The sequence below is a fragment of the Cibotium barometz genome, chromosome 3, assembly GCF_041138505.1.
Source record: "Cibotium barometz isolate CiBa-2024 chromosome 3, ASM4113850v1, whole genome shotgun sequence".
Lineage (NCBI taxonomy): Eukaryota > Viridiplantae > Streptophyta > Polypodiopsida > Cyatheales > Cibotiaceae > Cibotium > Cibotium barometz.
Window position 1 is genome coordinate 911,945 of NC_141048.1, and position 20,110 is coordinate 932,054.

Below are 20,110 nucleotides of genomic sequence, written 5' to 3' on the forward strand. Positions count from 1 at the left end.
TGAAGGTTCTACTCTACAAATTTGTGGGTTAACTAGGCTCTAATGTCAACTGTAGAACACTTATGGCTATGTGCTAGCGTTTTTAGAGAATCCTGAATTGGGAGATTCCAAAAATAGCATATGATGTACAATCATTTGTGGGGATTCACTAGGCATATTCCACCCACATCAACAAAATTCTCCGACCTGAAGGGTGTCAAGACCTGTATGCAATGCATCCACATGACTCCGTGTGGATTGCAGGCTTTCGAGGACCCCTCAAGGTTGCATTATTAGAGGCTTCTTGTTTAGCACTTGCCTCGTGGAATGAACCATCCCAAGTAATCATTGATGCGAGTAATGTCGCCATTCTAGGTATGTTACAACAGAATGATCATCCAATAGCTTGCATTTCTCGTAGGTTGATTTTTGCGGAGAGGAATTACTCGGTTCTATGATCGAGAGCTCCTAGCCGTGATTCAAGCTTTAAAGCATTGGAAACATTTTCTATGTGGGTGCAATTTTGAGGTTCGCACTGATCATGAGGCTTTGCATTGGCTGCAGGCGATGCCAAGTGGGCAATGGAATAGTCAACAACACCATTGGAGCTGGATCTTCGAGCAATTCAGTGGCATGTCTGAGTATCTTCCAGGCAAGGCTAACTAGTGGTGGCTGATGCATTAAGGAGGATAGGAACTGTTTCCTACATCCAATCCATTTGGATAGAGCTCACTGGTGTAGAACTAGACGAGTTGTAGCACAAGTACTTAGTGAAAACATACATTGGATGCTACGGGACCATTTTATTCTTAATTCGGGTTGGTTGGCTTTTCTACAAAAGTCGACTTTGTGTCTTGAAGCACTATAGGGCAACTGTTCTCCATGATGCCCATGACGCCATCATTGGTGGACATAGGGGCATGAACTCAACGTTGGAGAAAATCGAGAACAATTCTACTGGCCCAAATTGAGCGCGTTCACATATGTGCAACATTGTCCAATTTGCCAAAAGGTGAAAGCGTTGTATGGAAGAAAGTGGGTTTGTTACAACCATCGCCTATTCTTGATGGCCCTTTCCAGGATATCTCTATGGATTTTGTGACAAATTTGCCTCCCAATCCAGGTAAGAGTAACACATGTTGTTTGACAATTGATCATTTTAGCAAGTTGGTTATGCTTATTCCTTGCAAGGCTGATGTGACTGCTGAAGATATTGGAAAACTTTTTATCCGACATTGGTACCCAATTGGTGGCATTCATAGGACCATTGTATCAGATTGCGATGCTAAGTTGATGAGTGTAGACAAGACACAAGATTGATTGATTATTGATGTGACACCTACAATTTATAGGTGAGAAGTACAAGATTGAGTAGACTCACTTATGGGATAAATGTAGAGGTGCCACATGGCACTAGACTCAAGACACAAAGACTCAACTGAAACTAGACTAGAGAAATAGTACACCTAGTGTGCACTTATTTCCAACACCCTCCTTAAGTGGACACTAGGAGGAAGACAAAAAGACAAGACTATGACATGACAAAAGATAAGACCAAGACAGAGAGACTAGACAAGGATTGAGAGACAAGCTAGAAGACAAGATGGACACGACTGGAAGACAGACATAAAGACTGATAGACTGAGAGACAAGATATGAGAGACAAAAGATCCTGAGACACCCCTCCTCAAGTGATATCCTCATATGGGTCCACAAGGGTAGGGACAAGAGTGGATCATAGACAAGACACAGTCAAATTGATAGACAAATAGACAGATAGACAAGACTAGATAGACAGAAGACTGACTGTAGAACTGACTGTAGACAAACAGATGGACCTTGAAGACATCCCCTCCTCAAGGGCAATCTCTGCCTCTTGGGTAGGGACAAGAGAGAGGTCAAAAAACATAATGAGTAAGACACTAGAACCCCTTGACCTACATCATCGGTGGTCAAAGTGGTAGACAAGAAAGGTGAAGTAATCAGAAAGCCCACTCCTCATCATGTGAGGAATGAACAGCAAGATCTGTTGATGTAGATGCTGCAGCAACATGGGCTGAGGTAGATGCAGGGGCTGATGTAGAGGTTTTAGAGTAGCAGTCCTTCTCCCGGTGATTATCACGTCCACAAATGGTGCATGGATGAGCCTTGAAGCAGTCCTTCTCCATGTGATTAGTTTTTCCACAATGGGTGCAAGGCTTTCTTACCTTAGAACCTCCTTTCTTTGCTAAAAATGCAGTGTCAGTTACCTTTTGTTGTTTTGTTCTTTCCTCTTCTTGGAGAGCATTGATGATACCTTCAAGAGTAGGATTATTGTGATACTTGAAGGTAGTGACAAGAGTAGCATAGGTGTCAGGTAAGCTTTTGAGAAGCACAGCAATAGCAATACCTTCGGAGATGGGGGACTTCACTGATGCAAGCTGAACCATAAGACTGCGAAAATAATTGACATGAGAGGCTATAGTAGCTCCCTCCTGCATATATAGATCAAAGAATGAGATCATAAGTGCAATCTTAGAGTTTTTAGAGCGGGGTCCAAAAAGGGTATCCAAAGTGATCCATGCTCGAGAAGCAGACTGTATGTCGGAGATGTGATGAATGTAATCATCTCCAAGACGGAGCAAGATGATAGCATAGGCTTTGTCATTCTTGGCAGTGGGAGCATAAGTGATAACTTGCTCAATGTCGGAATCTTCGGGAGCAGCATGGTGAACAACGTCCCAAAGACTTTCTTTCATAAGATGGCACTTGATTTTGATTTGCCAAGTATGAAAGTTGGACCCATTGAATTTGTCGATAGACATGAGAGAATGAGTAGAAGAGGCCATGTGGGAAGGTCTTACCTCTTGCTAAAATGCAAGGGCAGTGTCTATTCCCTTACAAGATTGCAGAAATGAATGAAAGAAGAGATCCAAACTGTTTTTAGAAGCCGGCTCTCTCACCACTTGTCAAGGCCATAGCATGTGACAGCCCATCGAAGCATGAGGAACTAGCAGTTTGCAGATATGAGGATAAAAAAAAGGACTGACCAGCAAACTGAAGGATACAATGCACAGTACCTTGTAGACTCTTCAAGAGGAAACAATGGCAGAACTGAATGCAGCAAATAGCTCGTTAACAGGAGGAAAGTCGATCTGCAGCTGCTTCTAGATGATGCGCACCCTTGAGTTGATGAAGAAGGCAGCCAAAGCAGCAACAGTACAGTGGGCTGTAGCAGTTCCAAGAGAGAGAACAGTAGAGCTGTATGAGCCTGAACAGGGCGGACAGCAAGTTCAGGCCGGCGGGTTGCTACAGCAGCAGCAGGTCGAGTTATGTCCCAATGCTGTGAATCTGGCGAGGGCAGCACGTGCAGCTATAAGAGGCGACGTTGGACAACAAATGCAAGTCAACGCTACACAACAAGTGTAGCTCAACGTTGGATAGCATGTGCAGGTCTACGCAGGGCAACAGATGCAGCTAGGCGGCGGCCTGAAGATATGGCGGGCAACACATGGGCTGTGCTGAACTGAGTGGGACAGCTTGGAGAGAATGGCGAAAGCTCATAGGAAAAACAGGGAAACCCTAAAACCATGGCTCTGATACCATGTAGAAAATATGAAAGCTAGAGCAGACTAGAAATGAAACAAGAACAAAAATGAAAGACAAAGAGTTACCTTGAGATGAGTGTAGACAAGACACAAGATTGATTGATTATTGATGTGACACCTACAATTTATAGGTGAGAAGTACAAGATTGAGTAGACTCACTTATGGGATAAATGTAGAGGTGCCACATGGCACTAGACTCAAGACACAAAGACTCAACTGAAACTAGACTAGAGAAATAGTACACCTAGTGTGCACTTATTTCCAACAAGTTTACGAGTCATTTTTGGAGGGCATTGTCTGATAATTTTGTTATTAAGTGGAATTTTTCCCGTATATTCCACCCACAGATGGACAACAAGATTGAGATTTACAATCATTTGGCGTTCAATGTGCCAAGTATTATGTCCATGATCAGCAAGGTAAGTGGGAATAGTTTTTGCCTTTGGTTTAAGTCATTCTGAATGACTCCTTTTCTTTAGCGAAATGTCATCACTTTCATTCATCTTTACATCAAAGAATTTTTGCTTTAAGAATACTTTTGAATTCACAATTTTATTTCCAAATAAGCTTTCCATACCTCCTCTGCAGATTTTTTAAAGATCAAGATGATGTATAAGATTGTTGGCAAGGCTCAGCCCAATGAGAGAAACTTCCCGGTCATTGCGATCCTCCCGGAAACGAATCTTTGCAGCATCTTCTCGGGTCCGGGCTTCCTGTCCACTCCCTTGACGATGTTCCACAGCCCGTCCCTCATAAGCAGTAGTTGCATCTTCTCTGCCATGTCGGGAAGCGAGTGCCGTTAAATCTGGCCATATTGTAGGTACTAGGTGAAGCGGGTTGGTCCATGTCAAGAACTATGTAGCAAAGGCTCTGTAGATCAGCTGAGTATCAATAACAATGGCCTGGCATTGAGAAAGAGAGCCATACTGAAAAAGGGGTGACGGTGGCTGTAGCCGATGGTGGGAATGGGCATCACCTAACAGTGCTGAGCAGAAACCAGAGGCAAAGGCCATGAGAAGATGCACCAGAGGCAGAGGTGACAAGGAGACACGAAAGACGGAGGAGGCAAGGAGACGCCTATGAAAAAGATGGTGCGAGTCGTCAGGCGAAGGGCAGGCGAGAGGGCGAAACTTGGCATGACGATCAAAAAAGAGGGTTTGTCGGGGAAGGCCAGGGTGAAGCCATATCTGCCCAGTGGCCGCTCTTTGCCCCCCCGGTCTGCCCAGTTGGCTGAGCAGCCCGCTCTGCTCAGCTCACCCAGCGGGGCTATCATGAGCACCGCCACTGTCGGCAGCGAGTTGGCGGAGCAATGGGTGGCAGCACTGCGAGAGATGCAGACAGGATGCTGGCAAGCGAAGGCAAGACTGGCTCTGAAACCAATTTTGTGGCAAGATCTGGGGGAGCTAGGGAGGATGGAAGACGCCCATTGTGCCAAACTGACTGTGCAGAGTGAATGAGATGAATGTGAGAGAGATTTTAAGCATCTACTGAAGACCCAATGGGCCTATGAGATCAAAGTGATACAATAATGTCCCATGGCATATTCATCACGGAATGGAAATCAAAATAGAAACAAAACATAGCTATCTCACTGGGGTGATACAAAACTGTCCATGGAAACTTATCATGGAATATCAGGAACATAGAACATGAGAGAAGCATCAGCCCCCAATAGATGGTATACCTCTCTCCAGAATATCAAGCATGGGGTTAATGAGTATGGCCGAGAGGTCTCCTCAGCTACGTCACGTGGAAAGGTAGCTCCATGGTGGTGGAGCATGTCTTGGATCTAGAGCTGATGAGGGGATCTTGGCCCTCGTTCGGGGGGCCAGGGGCGTCGAGCACGCTGGAATGTAACTCCTCTCAGGCGAGGTAGGTCCGGAGCAGCCTGAGCTGGGTCCACAAGATCCACTGTATGGGTGTCCTCTTGGGTCTGGAAGAAACTAGTGATGGTTGGCTAGCGAGGGAGGGGTTGGGGTGGCTGGGGCCGAAGCTCTCTCAAGAAAGTGTTCCTGTGTCTGAGCACGAAGAGCTCTAAAGCAACACTGGTCCGAGAAGTCAATGATCATGGAGAGTGGACCAAATCCCTCCCGAAACAGACAGTGAAACCTCTTGCGGATCTCATAGTATACTGGGCAGCCGCAGATGTAATGCTCCTCTCTCTCAACCTTTGTGTGGCATAATCGGGAGATCCTCTTCTCTTTGGGTCTCTGTATGTGCTCCCATGTGAGCATCTTTTCATTCAGCATCCTGGCATCCCCTGTTGAGTACATATCATAGCCCCCGAACTTAGAAGCCATGTGAAACAGCTTGAAAACTGAACATTCACCGGCAGCTATCCAGTGCTTACATGTTGCAGAAGGTGTTAGCAACTTAGAGTTAGAGAAATCAACCCTTTGCTCTGTTCCCAGCCTGTGTAGCTCAGAGGGAACAGAGCGAGGTAAAAGTTGTTGAGGCTTCCCTCGTAATTGCTGCACTCTGATATCAGTAAAGCAAAAGGAGGGGTGGTGGAAAAGGTCAAGGAACTGGAGGATGGGGGAGGAGCTGGTTATTTAGACCTAACACCTGTGTTGTCTGTGAGTAAATCTTTTCAAGTTCTCCACTCTTTTATCTTGTTGTCTGAAGGGTTGAGTACAGTTATCGATTGATTATCAGAAATCGATTCTGCCAAAGTACCTTGTTTGGTTAAAGGAGAAGTGCATGTAGCAGTGAGATTGGCTGGTCATCTTAGAGTGGAACCTCGACACACTTGGCTGGTTACACAGAAGAGAGTTCCTATTTGGAGCTAGTGGAAGTTGGCATCAAGTAATGGATGGCTATGACATCATGTGGAGAGTCGAAAGGGAAGACCTATACATCATATTTCTTGTTGGTATCAGCGTTGCAGTGAGGACTGGGGCGTGATTGTATGTGGAATGAGAATGGTAGAAGCTAAAGAGGCGATTCTTTCATAACAGTATTGTTATGAGTAGCTTGAACCTGAATGGTTTTTAACAGTTTGGTGAAGCGAGTGAGGTATTTACAAGATGAAAGCAATGGACATTTTATTATACTAGATACACAGTGGGAGAGCCAGTCGAAGGATTCATAAGCAGTGGGTGACGTTGAAGGAAGGTTTAGGGATATAATCATAACTGGTTCAGGCTAGGTGCCAAAAATAATCAAAGGCCATAATTCAAATTCCGAATAGAGAAACTATATCATATAATCAAAACTTTACCATAACCAAGTAAATTTTGGACCTGTATGAAAACTAGGGGAATGTGTGGACTACAACTAACCTGAGGTAGATACTGAAGGGTTTGTATGTGCATTTTTGCCATCGAATTAAAATGTTTTGATCACAGGCTGTCAGCATATTTATTGATCTGGATGAATCTGGAGGCCGTGCCAACGAATGGATATATAGATGATGTATAGTTTAAGCAAAGGCTACGGCCTCTTTTATTCTTCTGAAAGTATAGTCTGTCGCTTTCTCAAACCTGCTTCCTGCATTTGGTAAGCAAATCTGTAAAATGGGGGTAAGAAACTCTGTAAATTGTATTTAAATAAAAAATTCTGTAATTTGTTTCATTCTAGTGATTGAATTGCAGTCAAAATTATTCATGGGAATTACTGTTTTCTTTTTATGAAGCTTCTCAAGAGTCAATACTTAGGTCACGTGGAGGTGTTTAAGAGTCTTTTTTGTTTAATGTTTTGATTTAGAGTCACGGAGCTTTTAGAAAAAAATAAAGCATGAGGTTGGTGGTCACCACTCAATTTTGAAATGGATAGAACGTGATTCATTAAGGGATGTGATAAAGCTCAACAAATGAGCAATTATTAAAAAAAGGAGAGAAATTCCTAGATTGTTCAGCTGCGATTGTAGAATCATGAACTTCCCTATAAATGTAACTAATTGAAACTGGTTTTGCTTGTAAAACATCTAGAGTCTCCTTCACAGGCACTACCATTTCTTAAGTGGTAGAGATTATGGTTTGCATGAAGTCAAATGCAGTACGTCTTTTAAGAGTAACACATGAAGCTAAGTGATACTAGTTTACTATGGGAAGCAAATGTGAAATCAAGCGATGTATTTTTAAGTGTGTAAACCTTAACTTGCTGAAAAAGAACCAGACCATTGTCTTCTTATTTTATTGCTCTTTCTCAAGTTTTAAGGCTTCATAAAGAAACGGTTTCATCTAACCAAGCTGGCAAATGTACATGCATATATATTTGACATGCCTAGACTTGTGCTACATGATCCCATGTTAAGCATTGGAAGCTCTTCAAGTCATGTATGCTGTTTAAGCAATACCTTAAAAATGCATCATATATCGTTCTCTTTTCCTAACTGCAATATTTTTGTCTGAAAGGCTTTGCTCGAATCTAGTGCCACAACTCTGTGCATTATAAGCAAATGTAAATCCCTTGATAAAGTCTAGTATGGAGAGTGGAGGGAAGTGGCTTGAATTTCTCATTAAGGACAATTTATGAATAGGACATCCAAACAATGTTTCTCTCGCGCCCTCCTCCTTGAAGGGGAATGTCGGTGTCTCTTCTCTCAATATCTGTTAGCAGGACCTGTGCATGCACGTTGTAGGCCCACCCCTCCCCCACCCCCCCCCTCTCTCTCTCTCTCATTGCGCCGGACCCACCTCACCCGAGAGGAGTTACCTCGGACTAGGCCTCCGCACTCTAACATGCTCAACGGCCTCGGCCCCTCGGACCCCTCGTTAGCTCCAGATCCAGGACATGCTCCACCACCATCGAGCTACCTTTCCACGTGACATAGTTGAGGGAGACCTCTCGGCCATACTCATTAGCCCCATACTTGATATTTTGGAGAATGGTATACCATCTACTAGGGGTTGACGGTGCTCTCATGTTTCTATGTTCCATGAGGTGTTTCCATGGATAGTTTTGTATCACCCCAATGAGATAGCTATGTTTATGTTTTGTATCTATTTTATTTTCCATTCCATGATGAGATATTCCGTGGACATTATTGTATCACTTTGGTCTCATAGGCCCATTGGGTATTTAGTAGATGCTTAATATATCTTAATATATCTCTTTCTTTTTCACCCTCAGAGCTCTTATTGAGGAGGGACGAGCACGAGGACGGAGGATATATTGTTGTTGTAATATGCGGAAGCTTCGGAGAAGGATTGGTACTTCAAAACTCAAAAATCAGCACTCTTTTCGCGACGGAATTAACGCACAAACTGAAAGGAGATGTGCAGAAAAATAGAGAGAGAAGGGGGAGATGGAGAGGACACAGTATTGGGTCCCAATTACCCTCTGTAGGGCCCCCACCACACGGATGGTGTATTTGCTTTATTAGAATGATGTAAATCTGAAAACAAATACAGAAAACTTGACCTTTTCTTGGCTGGAAAATCTTTCCCTTGACCTTCAGAAGTCCACCCCTTTGCTTGGCAATCTCCTTGGCTTGACTGGCCCTTGATTGGCTTGAGCACTTGGTGAAAACTGAGATGAATTATGGGATTGTGGCTTCCTCTATTTATACTTCCCATCATGAGCAGTCGGCCAGCTGATAAACAGGCAGCCAGCATCATATTCCCACGACCGAGTAAATTCAGCAATAAATGCTGAATTAAATCCCCAAAAATGCTGGAAAAATCCCATAATGTCTGCGCATCTCTTCCTGGCTGGCTGGACATCAGGCGCCTGCTTCTGAAGGGCTGGACACATCTTTTGTCCACAATCCCAGGGCTGGGCAGCCTGTATGGGCTGCCCCATACATGCCCTACAGCCATATAAAGGCTGTAATCTCCTGGAGATTGCCTGATCTGTGCCCTAGGGCTGTCCTACAGCCCCTTCATGGCTGGTGGGTTCAGCCTGGGCCTTCCTGGCTCTCATGGGGGTGGTTCTACACCATTCCGTGCCCACACTCAGATCCGGGATAGCCCTATGGGCTGGCCCCTTGTCCTAAACCTAATCTACTCAGTGATCTGGCATCCGGTACCAAACCAGATACACAGAACCACTGACATCATTCTAGAGGGAGACTCACAGCGCGGACTGGCGCTGTTTCATGTGCAGGACAGTGCACACCTGACCTCGGACGACTGAGATGGATCCCTGGCTGACTCGTCCTGGACTGGGCTCACATGGGACCAGTTCACCATCCCAGGTCCTGCACCTTCTGTACAGAAATGTCTACGTGGCATCCAAGTGCGGGATGCACGTGACATCCCCTTTTGCTTAACTTGACGGAAGCTGCATAGCCTCCAAATAATCCGTCAATAATGCCGGATAGTCTTTGAAAAATTCTTTGTCGAGCCATACCGCTTCATGAGTTCCTCGGTCCTGAAACTTCGTGAGAAACTGTCGTAGTCTTCGGCCTGAGCCATGCTTGAAACGGTGCAGAAGGATCTGTTCCGGAACCATTACTTCTGTTTCATCAATAATGTCTAGTTCCGCTTCGTCTTTGACCTCTGAAGGGGGTGGACCTGCATATGGCTTTAACCAACTGACATGAAATACATCGTGCATAGTCCGACTCGGAGGTAGCTTTAACTGCATAGACACCTCATTAATTTTTTTCTGGATGGGAAATGGTCCGAAGCTCCTGAAAGACAACTTTGGGCATCGCTTGCCCACCTGCTTCAATCTTTGCTTCATAATCCAAAGATACACCCAATCCCCTTCCGAAAACTTCATGTCCCTTCGGTCTTTATTGCCCTGTCAAGTGTAGGCCTCTTGCGCTTTAGCCAATCTGTCTTTAACGGACTCTAGGATCTCCTGGTAAGACTCCGTCACTCTGTTCGCCTCCGGTACTGAAGACGAAGTCCTGGTTAACGACGACTGGAAAGGCCTTCCAAACGTTGCCTCATATGGAGTCCTGCCAATAGATGAAGAAAAAGAGTCATTCAAAACAGCTTGAACTAAAGGCAAAAACGATTCCCACTTACCTTGCTGATCGTGGACATAACACTTCAGCACATCAAAGGCCAACTGGTTGTATATCTCTGTCTGGCCATCTGCTTGTGGGTGGAATGTACTGGAAAAATTCAACTTAGTACCAAAATTATCAAACAATGCCCTCCAAAAATGACTGGTAAACTTGGCATCTCGGTCTGACACTATGGTCCTAGGAATCTCGCCAATCGGGTACCAATGCCGAATGAATAGCTGGGCAACATCCTCGGCGGTCATATTGGCCCTGCAAGGAATAAGCATAACAAATTTGCTGAACCTATCAACAATAGTTAAACACTGCGTATTACGCTTACTCGGACTGGAAGGCAGATTTGTGACAAAGTCCATTGAAATGTCCTGGAAAGGATCCTCAGGAATTGGCAAAGGCTGTAACAACCCTATCTTCTTTCCACGAGGAGCTTTCACCTTTTGACAAATGTCACAGCGTTGTACATATGTAAACACATCACGCCTCATCTTTGGCCAATAGTATTGCCGTTCTAATTTCTCCAGAGTCGAATTCATGCCCCTATGACCACCTGTAATGGCGTCATGGGCATCATGGAGAAGAGCTGTCCGGAATGATTTCATGACACATAGTCGGCCTTTGTAGAAAAGCCAACCATCGCGTATCAGAAAATGGCATGGTCCTGTGGCATCCAATGCCTGTTCCCACTATGTACCGAATTCCTCGGAATCCGCGTACGTGTGCTTCATGTCTTCTAGTCCTGTACCAACAAGGTCAAGTCTAGTGGTCTGAATCGCAGATACTTGTCCCTTCCTGCTCAAAGCATCGGCCACTAGATTGGCCTTTCCTGGAAGGTACTCAATCATACCACCGAACTGCTGGAATATCGGACTCCAGCGGTGTTGTCGATCACTCCACTGTGCACTTGGCATCGTCTGAATCCAGCGCAATGCCTGATGGTCAGTGCGAACCTCGAAGTCACGGCCATACAGGAAATGTTTCCAATGTTTCAAGGCCTGTATAACTGCTAGGAGTTCACGATCATAGACCGAGTAGTTCTTTTCGGCGGGCAGTAACTTACGAGACATGTAAGCTACCGGATGACCATTTTGTTGCAATACACCTCCAATTGCGATGTTACTCGCATCGGTGATCACTTGAAATGGTTCGTCCCGCGAGGCAAGGGCTAAACAAGGCGCTTCTGATAAAGCCACCTTGAGGAATGCCTCCAACGCTCGTGGAGTCATTCGAATCTTTTGCCTTCTTGTTTTCACTCCCTTTAGCAGATCGGTGAGGTCTGCCGAGAGATCAGAAAACTTGTCAATGTGGGTGGAATATGCCTGGCATATACCCACAAATGATCTAATATCATAAGCTGTCTGTGGTACTTCCCAGTTAACAATCTCGGCCACTTTAGCCGGATCCAGTCGAATGCCTTCAGCACTAATTATATATCCCAAGTAATGTACCTGGAACAGATAAAATTCTGACTTCTTTTCATTGACATAGAGCTCGTTGCTTTCTAGCAACTTAAGGACTTTCTCCACATCAATGTCATGCTGCTCAACTGTAGCTGAAAATATGAGTATATCGTCCAGAAATATGAACACACACTCTTCAATCAACTCCCGGAAAATACGCATCATCATGCGGTTAAATGTAGCAGGGGCGTTCGTCAATCCAAATGGCATGACCACAAATTCATAGGGGACCCGTTCTGTACGGAAGGCTGTCTTGGGGATGTCCCCCTCAACAATCCGCACCTGGTGGTACCCACTCTTTAAATCCAGTTTTGAGAACACCTTTGCTCCATTCAGCCTCTCGAGAATATAGTCAATTCGAGGCATCGGGAATCTGCTCTTGATAGTCAGCTTGTTGAGTGCACGATAATCGACACACAACCGAGATGACCCATCTTTCTTCTTGACAAACAAGATCGGTGCTGCAAATGGCGACACGCTGGGGCGGATGGAGCCAGCTTGCAACAATTCTTGGAGTTGGCGGTCCAACTCCGATTCCATTGCCTTAGAAAGGCGATACGGAAACTTGCTCGGGGGTTCCGAGCCTGGGAGGAGGTCAATCCTGTGATCCTCCGGTCTGGACGGGGGGAGCTGGGGAGGGAGACTGTCCCGAAGAAAAATCTTTTGGAACTTTTCATGGAGAACCGAGTACTTCTCGGAAGCACTGGCCACCGTCTGGGCTGTCTGGATGTAAATCATCGCACACTGTGCGCCTTTCCTGACTGCTCGCTTAGCCTGCAAGTGGCTTATGAGCGGAAAGTTTGGAATACCTGGCTCACACTTAATGGTCACCGGGGTGTTTGGCACATTCCGATTGATTTGGAACGTGTGCTTGTCCCACTTGACATCAAGAAGAAACTTGTGAAACCACTGGATACCCAAAATTATGTCTGCTCCTACAAGAGGGGCAACCATAAAGTCACGCACAAACTCTATGCCCTGAATCACTAACTTAGCACCTAGAGCTTCATACTTGACGCTCGTTGTCATACCTGTGCTAAAACCCTCAACCTGTTTGTCCACCGGAGTTGGCTCGAAACGGGCACGCCTAGCGGCCTGTTCTGTGACCACATCCTCCGTGCTGCCGCTGTCAAACAAGACAACGACTCTCTGGCCACCTATGTAGCCAAAGGACTTGAGCAATTCATTGCGCTCATACTCCTGGTCATGGGCGCCCTTCTGCTTATCTTCGAGCTCCCGGCTAATAATTGCTCCATCTGAAGCACCGGGGGTTCAAGAACCCTAAGGGGTAGCCGCTGGGGTCTGTGTGGGAGCTGTGCTCACCACGGAAGCTGTGGAGGCGGCGGCGGCCTTTGGAGGCTTCTTTGGACAATCCCGAGAAGTGTGTCCTTTTGTGTGACAAAAGAAACATCTACCCTCCTCCTTGTACTGAGAAAGCTCCTTAGCACTCAACTTGCCACCTGTCTTGCTTGCCTCCGCTTTTTGGTCTGGAGTAAGCTTAGACGCATTGTTCGAGTTCTTGGAGCCAGAGGCTCCCGGGCTCTGTCCTGGGGAAGACCTCGTCTGGTTTTGGCTTTTGCCCCCCGAGGTGTTAGCCTTGGGAGAAGCCGGTTGGGAAGTCTTGGGCTTGCCACCATTGTGTTTCATTTCTGTACTCTGCGCAAGCGAGAGTGCGTCCTCAAAGGTGGCTGGCCTAAACATACGCACCTCCCATTGGATTTGCGTATCCAAGCCATACAAAAACTGCCCTTTCTTGTCCGAATCAGATAAGCCTAATTGCAGACACAAGGTTGAAATTTTATTGGCAAACTGAAGGACTGGTTGCGCGTTCTGACGCGCTCCCCTGAACTCGTCTTCTCGAGTCGCTCAAGGTACTTCAAAACTCAGAAATCAGCACTCTTTTCGCGACGGAATTAACGCACAAACTTAAAGGAGATGTGCAGAAAAATAGAGAGAGAAGAGGGAGATGGAGAGGACACAGTATTGGGTCCCAATTTCCCTCTGTAGGGCCCCCACCACGGATGGTGTATTTGCTTTATTAGAATGATGTAAATCTGAAAACAAATACAGAAAACTTGACCTTTTCTTGGCTGGAAAATCTTGCCCTTGACCTTCAGAAGTCCACCCCTTTGCTTGGCAATCTCCTTGGCTTGACTGGCCCTTGATTGGCTTGAGCACTTGGTGAAAACTGAGATGAATTATGGGATTGTGGCTTCCTCTATTTATACTTCCCATCATGAGCAGTCGGCCAGCTGATAAACAGGCAGCCAGCATCATATTCCCACGACTGAGTAAATTCAGCAATAAATGCTGAATTAAATCCCCAAAAATGCTGGAAAAATCCCATAATGTCTGCGCATCTCTTCCTGGCTGGCTGGACATCAGGCGCCTGCTTCTGAAGGGCTGGACACATCTTTTGTCCACAATCCCAGGGCTGGGCAGCCTGTATGGGCTGCCCCATACATGCCCTACAGCCATATAAAGGCTGTAATCTCCTGGAGATTGCCTGATCTGTGCCCTAGGGCTGTCCTACAGCCCCTCCATGGCTGGTGGGTTCAGCCTGGGCCTTCCTGGCCCTCATGGGGGTGGTTCTACACCATTCCCGTGCCCACACTCAGATCCGGGGTAGCCCTATGGGCTGGCCCCTTGTCCTAAACCTAATCTACTCAGTGATCTGGCATCCGGTACCAAACCAGATACACAGAACCACTGACATCATTCTAGAGGGAGACTCACAGCGCGGACTGGCACTGTTTCATGTGCAGGACAGTGCACACTTGACCTTGGACTCATGTGCAGGACAATGCACACCTGACCTCGGACGACTGAGATGGATCCCTGGCTGACTCGTCCCGGACTGGGCTCACATGGGACCAGTTCACCATCCCAGGTCCTGCACCTTTTGTACAGAAATGTCTACGTGGCATCCAAGTGCGGGATGCACGTGACAGTTGTTTTGTGGACTTCCGCAAAGCATTTGATACGGTACCACGTGCCAGGCTTATGAGGAGACTAAAGGATATTGGTGTCCCTGAGGAGATTCACTGGGGAGTATACACTTTGTATGAGTCAGTGATAGGCAAAGTATGTGCCCCAGGGGGCTTGTCTTATGCACTGAACAACAGTACTATTGGGGTGAAGCAGGGCTGCACGCTTTCACCCACGCTCTTTGGGCTATACATTGATGAGGTCTCAGACTATGTGGATAGATTGGGTGGCCCAGGGGCGAGCCTAGCTGGGGTGTTGATACCCATCCTACTATATGCAGATGACGTTGTGCTTATCTCAGACACTCGTGAGGGACTTTAGAGACACTTGGATGCATTGCAGTCTTTTTGTGTGGACAAAGATCTCACAGTGAACCTTGGTAAAACCAAGGTTATGACATTTAATACCACACTAGCATGGGGACTAGAACACGGACGCAGTTTACGTTTAGAGGAGAGCCAATTGAGTATATCAGATCCTGTGTACCTGGCGGTGACCTTCAGAGGGCGGCTGTTTTCTATGAGGGAGGGAGTAGAGGCTAGACTAGCACGAGGATTTGCAGCTTTGGGGGCACTTGAGAGACAGTGCGCAGACATACAGTTTCAGGAGCCACGCACGAAACTATGACTATTTGACACTCTGGTTACATCGACACTTCTCTATGGAGCGGAGATATGGGGGGCTAGTCTTTTCCATAAGACGAGGGAGCCATTGGCAGGACATGACGGACCAGAGAGAGACTACTACGATGCATGGCAGCATATGGAGAGGCCATTAGTGATGATGATTGCACGCATGATTCAGAGCAAGTTATCTGTACCACATGAGATCATCAGGGCAGAGATGGGGGTTGCCCCAATGATTATTGAGGCTTTGTTCCCTGCAGTTACTTTTCTCCATAGAATATGGGAGCTCCCTGAGCAGAAATACCCTCGCCTAGAACTCACTTCCTCCAAACAGCTTGCGGATGAGGGAGACACCCAGTGTTGGTATGCCCAGATGCGCACATGGCTGGCCTTGCATGGCATGAGTATTGATGCACTCCCGACTTTTGCTTACAGCTTGGACTCCCCGTTCTTAGATCTCAGCCGTTCAGAGCTGAATCGGGTGATCAGGATGGACATTGTGAGACTAGATACAGAGAGGACATGGGTCAGGCTCCCGCAGCCATTGGACACGAAAATGGCACACTACCATAGTCATTTTCTACACCTGTTTTTGGACGGGTTTATTATACACCATGCTTACATGGACACACCTCTCACATGGTATTCGGAGTGCTATTGGACAGATTCGCACCTCTTCACACCGGCAGAGGATAGACACAGGTTGATATGAGGATATATCACTAGAGGACCGCATATGCCAACTTTGCCATCAGGAGGTGGAGTCGGAGGAACACTATATATGTCGTCGTACTGTCTACTATGAGATCCGAGGGAGGTACCACTGCCTTTGAGTCGGATCATGGACTTTGAGGACCAAAAGTGCTTAGGGCTTTTCATACTTGAGCTTAGAGGCCACAGAGAACCTATTGAGGGACAGGAGGGCAGTGGGACCAGAGCGGCCTAGACAGAGAGGCCTCACAGATTTTTTCTGATCCAGCACTGTAACCCCACCAACCTCTACTCTCCCATATACATGCCTACCTTGCAGACCACCCTCCAGAGGAGTCACCTTGAACAGAGCCATTGCCATCTGTAGAGCGAGACGCCCACGACCACCAGGATCGCGTCCACGACTCCTGAAACTCCTTAAAAAGCTTTGAAAATTCAGCATGCCTATTGCTAGACTTACCCAGCCAACTATAAATTTTCCCTGCTCACCATCGGCAGATTCGAGCCATTATTGCCCGCCACCGGAGGAGTTTACCGCGACAATTCAGCGGTTCAGCTTTCAGCTCTTAGCTCTCTTAGGATGTTACTATTTTCATTCTTTCTTTCAGATTTGTTATGATGAGAAATCATCATCATCAGCTGTACCTTGTTTTGGTCTCATGGGCCATTTCGGCCTTTAGGAGACGTTAATATATCTTTATTCTTTCTGTCTTTTAGGTTTAGTGAGCTAGCCCTACAAAGGAGAGAGAAACCCTAACGCACAGCTGAGTGATGCAAGAAAAACCTGCAGTTTCTAGTGTTGTGAATAGGACCCGTCTAAGAAACATTCCCACCCCAGGGCTTTTTTTTTGGGGGGGTGGTGGTGGGGGGGCGCGGGGGACATAGTCAAAGGTCTCAAAATCTTCTAATAATATCTTATATATCTAGGTAGTAGTGCTTCCACATTTCTGTGGTATCAAGCACCTTCAGGATTCTGTCTCTTTCTCTCTCTCCCCAATTTGCTAGCAAGAAGCATCTCTTTATTTTCCCCTCCACCGTTTTGTAATTTCTTCACGTTCAGGAGTCCTGCTTTGCCCTGCTCGAGTTCACGTTGAACACAGACCTACCATACTCTGCTTGTGCTCCTCATGGGCCCGTTCAATATAGTCCTGCCGGCCTGCGCTGCTCGCTGCTTCGCTCTGCGTTCATCAACGGAGTCCTGAAGGTCTGGTAGGGAGGCCGACCCACAGGCCTTGCTAGCGAGCAGCATGCAGAAGCCAACCAGTGGTTGTTCATGTAGTTACAAAGCAAGACACGAGTAGAGTTGTGGGGGGAGCATGGTAGGAGGGGGTTGGCTTCCAACAACACGGCTGTAGGGCCGGGCTCGCTCGCTACAGGGTTGTGTAAATGGAAATAAAAGAATGGGAATGGGAGCGAGTGTCTCCACGCGGTATTAGAACTTTAATTAATTAAAGACACGCTCGTTTTAAGTTTTTGTATATGAAGAAGAACATATGACTTTTTTGGTCACACTCAGTAACAGGGCTTGCCTGCTTGGCTGAGGAGGCCCACTATTATGCGAAGCCTAGCAAGTTTTTGATTGGATCGAGATGCTATTTGTTGCATTCGATAATACCCGGTTGAGGTCTTCTAATTAAGTCTGGAATACACTAAAAGAAACACCACAGGTGCTAGAAATCAATATGAGGGAGTTGGGGATGCTGCAGATTAAGTTGATCTTTGGGGGGTTTTTCGAGGGTGTGCTATAGATGCGGGAGATTTGGTCACATGGTAAGGAACCGTTTGATTTCTAAAGAAAATAATGATAGGAGTCCGTGAAAAAGGAAGAGAGAGAGGAGAAAGAAAAAAGAGGAAGGGATAGGAGAAAACACGGTTATCGATGAGGCTAAAGAGAAATGGATAGCTGGACTAAGGTGGTCAAAGATGAGGGGAAAAACACTAAAAATATTAAGCAAGTAAAGGGAGAGGCCGGGGGTATTACATGTTTGAGTAAGCTAGCCTTTGGAGAATTCCATCTAGATGCGAGAATCAACAATCGATCTTACAGCTCTCTTTTCTCTTTTAATTCTTTTGGAGTACTTAGGGAAGAGGGTAGTGATGATTTTCTGGAGCCTAGTAAATGAATGGAATCCTCACTTCATGGCTATTCAGGAACATAATGTCTTTGGTCCAAAATGGTTGAGGAAGAGCGGGTTTAGGAAGTGGGAAGTTTTCTATGGGGAAGTGTTGAGTGGATTCAGATGAGTAATGTCTATGGTAAATAAGAATTAAAGTCTACCATCATAGCTAACCGCTCTGATGGTAGGATCCTAATGTTAGAAGTCCGGATAGAGAAAGAGAACATGTGGGTAATTAATGTCTATGGGGCTCACAATCATAAGATGAGAGGATGTGGAAATGGATAAGTTGCTAAATCTGTCAATGTCCTTGCATTATTGTAGGGGACTATAATATGGTGGAAAGGAACATAGACAGAAAGGGAGGGAGTACAATTTTGATGGGGATAGTTGGGGCTAGTGGATGGTAGAGAACTTGGGTTGGGGGTCTGAACCTGGGCATACTTTAGCTTACAGTATCCAAAATCATTATCTAGGCTAAATAGAATTTACTTTAGCCAGCAAGCACAATGGATCCTTCACACCATCAAGATCAAGGTTTGGCCAAGCTTTGCTTTGTCTAACGCATGCCTTCGAGTTGGAGCTAGATGGAAGCCACGTGGGGAGAGGAAGAGCTAAAAGTTTGGCCTAGGAGGAAGCTAATGATAAACAACTCATTGCTAAAATACCAAGATAGATAATAATTGATATTATTTAATTTTTACTGGAAAATGGTATGGTAAATATTAGATGAGAGAACTTTTACTAGTAGAAAAGCTAGAAAAATTCTACAGCTTATTAACTAATAAATCTCGATTTTGAGCTAGGCATGGTGCATTAGTAATAAATCAAAATAAAATATCAAAAGAAAATTAGAAATAAAATATTTTATTAATTTTTGAAAAAGATAAAAAGGATGTCTACATTGTAACCTTAATTAATTTGACCTTAATTATAAGGGGTTAAACTGCTCAAGGGGCTTGCTTGCCTATTCCCCTACCATGTGTCCACCTTACCTCGTTTCAGAAGAGATTGGATGCTTCTCACCATGCCCCTCACCGTTCCCTTTCCTTGTGTATCCACCCATGCCATAATCATATTCCTTTTTCTTAATCTCATGCTAAAAAATGCGGCTACTTTAGAGGGGTTTTGGAGTTCATTTTTACCATGATTTTCTCTCCCTTTTGTTGTGTGGTGCTTCCTAGTACCCTCTCCTCTCTTGGGTCATATTGGAGAAGTTTCTGGAGCTAGAAGGTTGATTCTTGCTCTCCCAAAGTCAAGCCAAGCACTTTGTAAGTAATTTTATTTTTTTAAATTTTTTAGCAATTAACATTAATCAATCTTTTCTTATTACTTAATTACGTTGCTAATGTGATATGGAGTTCCATATAGTGTCCCGAGAGGACCTTTTTTGGAGTTCTCCACTTCTTTCTCTCTCATTTGCTCTCATTTCTACAATTAGAGAGCTCTTTCTGATGAAGTTAAGTTTTGGAATTCCATTAATTCTAATTAGTTATCAAGTTTAATGATTAGAGAAAGTAGAGAAATACAATTGCGTGATTAGGCTATTCTCTAATCTATTCCTCGCTAGACATAGGTTGTTTTGTGAAAATGTTTCTTGTAGGAAGTCTTCTTTTCTCTATGTTTTCTTAGTTTTCAATTAAATTAAGCATCTCTTTTATGATTTTTAAGAGAATTAAAGATTAACTACCTTTTGTAATCTCCCAAATAGAGTAGAGAAGCTTC

At 45.4% G+C, this 20,110-nt stretch overlaps 1 protein-coding gene across 2 annotated transcripts in view; it reads left to right on the top strand.

Moving 5' to 3' along the window:
• LOC147639579 (uncharacterized) overlaps positions 1 to 7,140 on the top strand; it is an 89,341-nt gene extending 82,201 nt beyond the window's left edge. For both annotated transcript variants that reach the window (XM_086825552.1, XM_086825541.1), the window contains exon 6: positions 6,915 to 7,140. In XM_086825552.1, the coding sequence (XP_086681678.1) occupies positions 6,915 to 6,980 (66 nt within the window). In that variant the 3' untranslated portion in view covers positions 6,981 to 7,140. The remainder of the gene's footprint in view (positions 1 to 6,914) is intronic.
• The last annotated feature ends 12,970 nt before the right edge of the window (positions 7,141 to 20,110 follow it).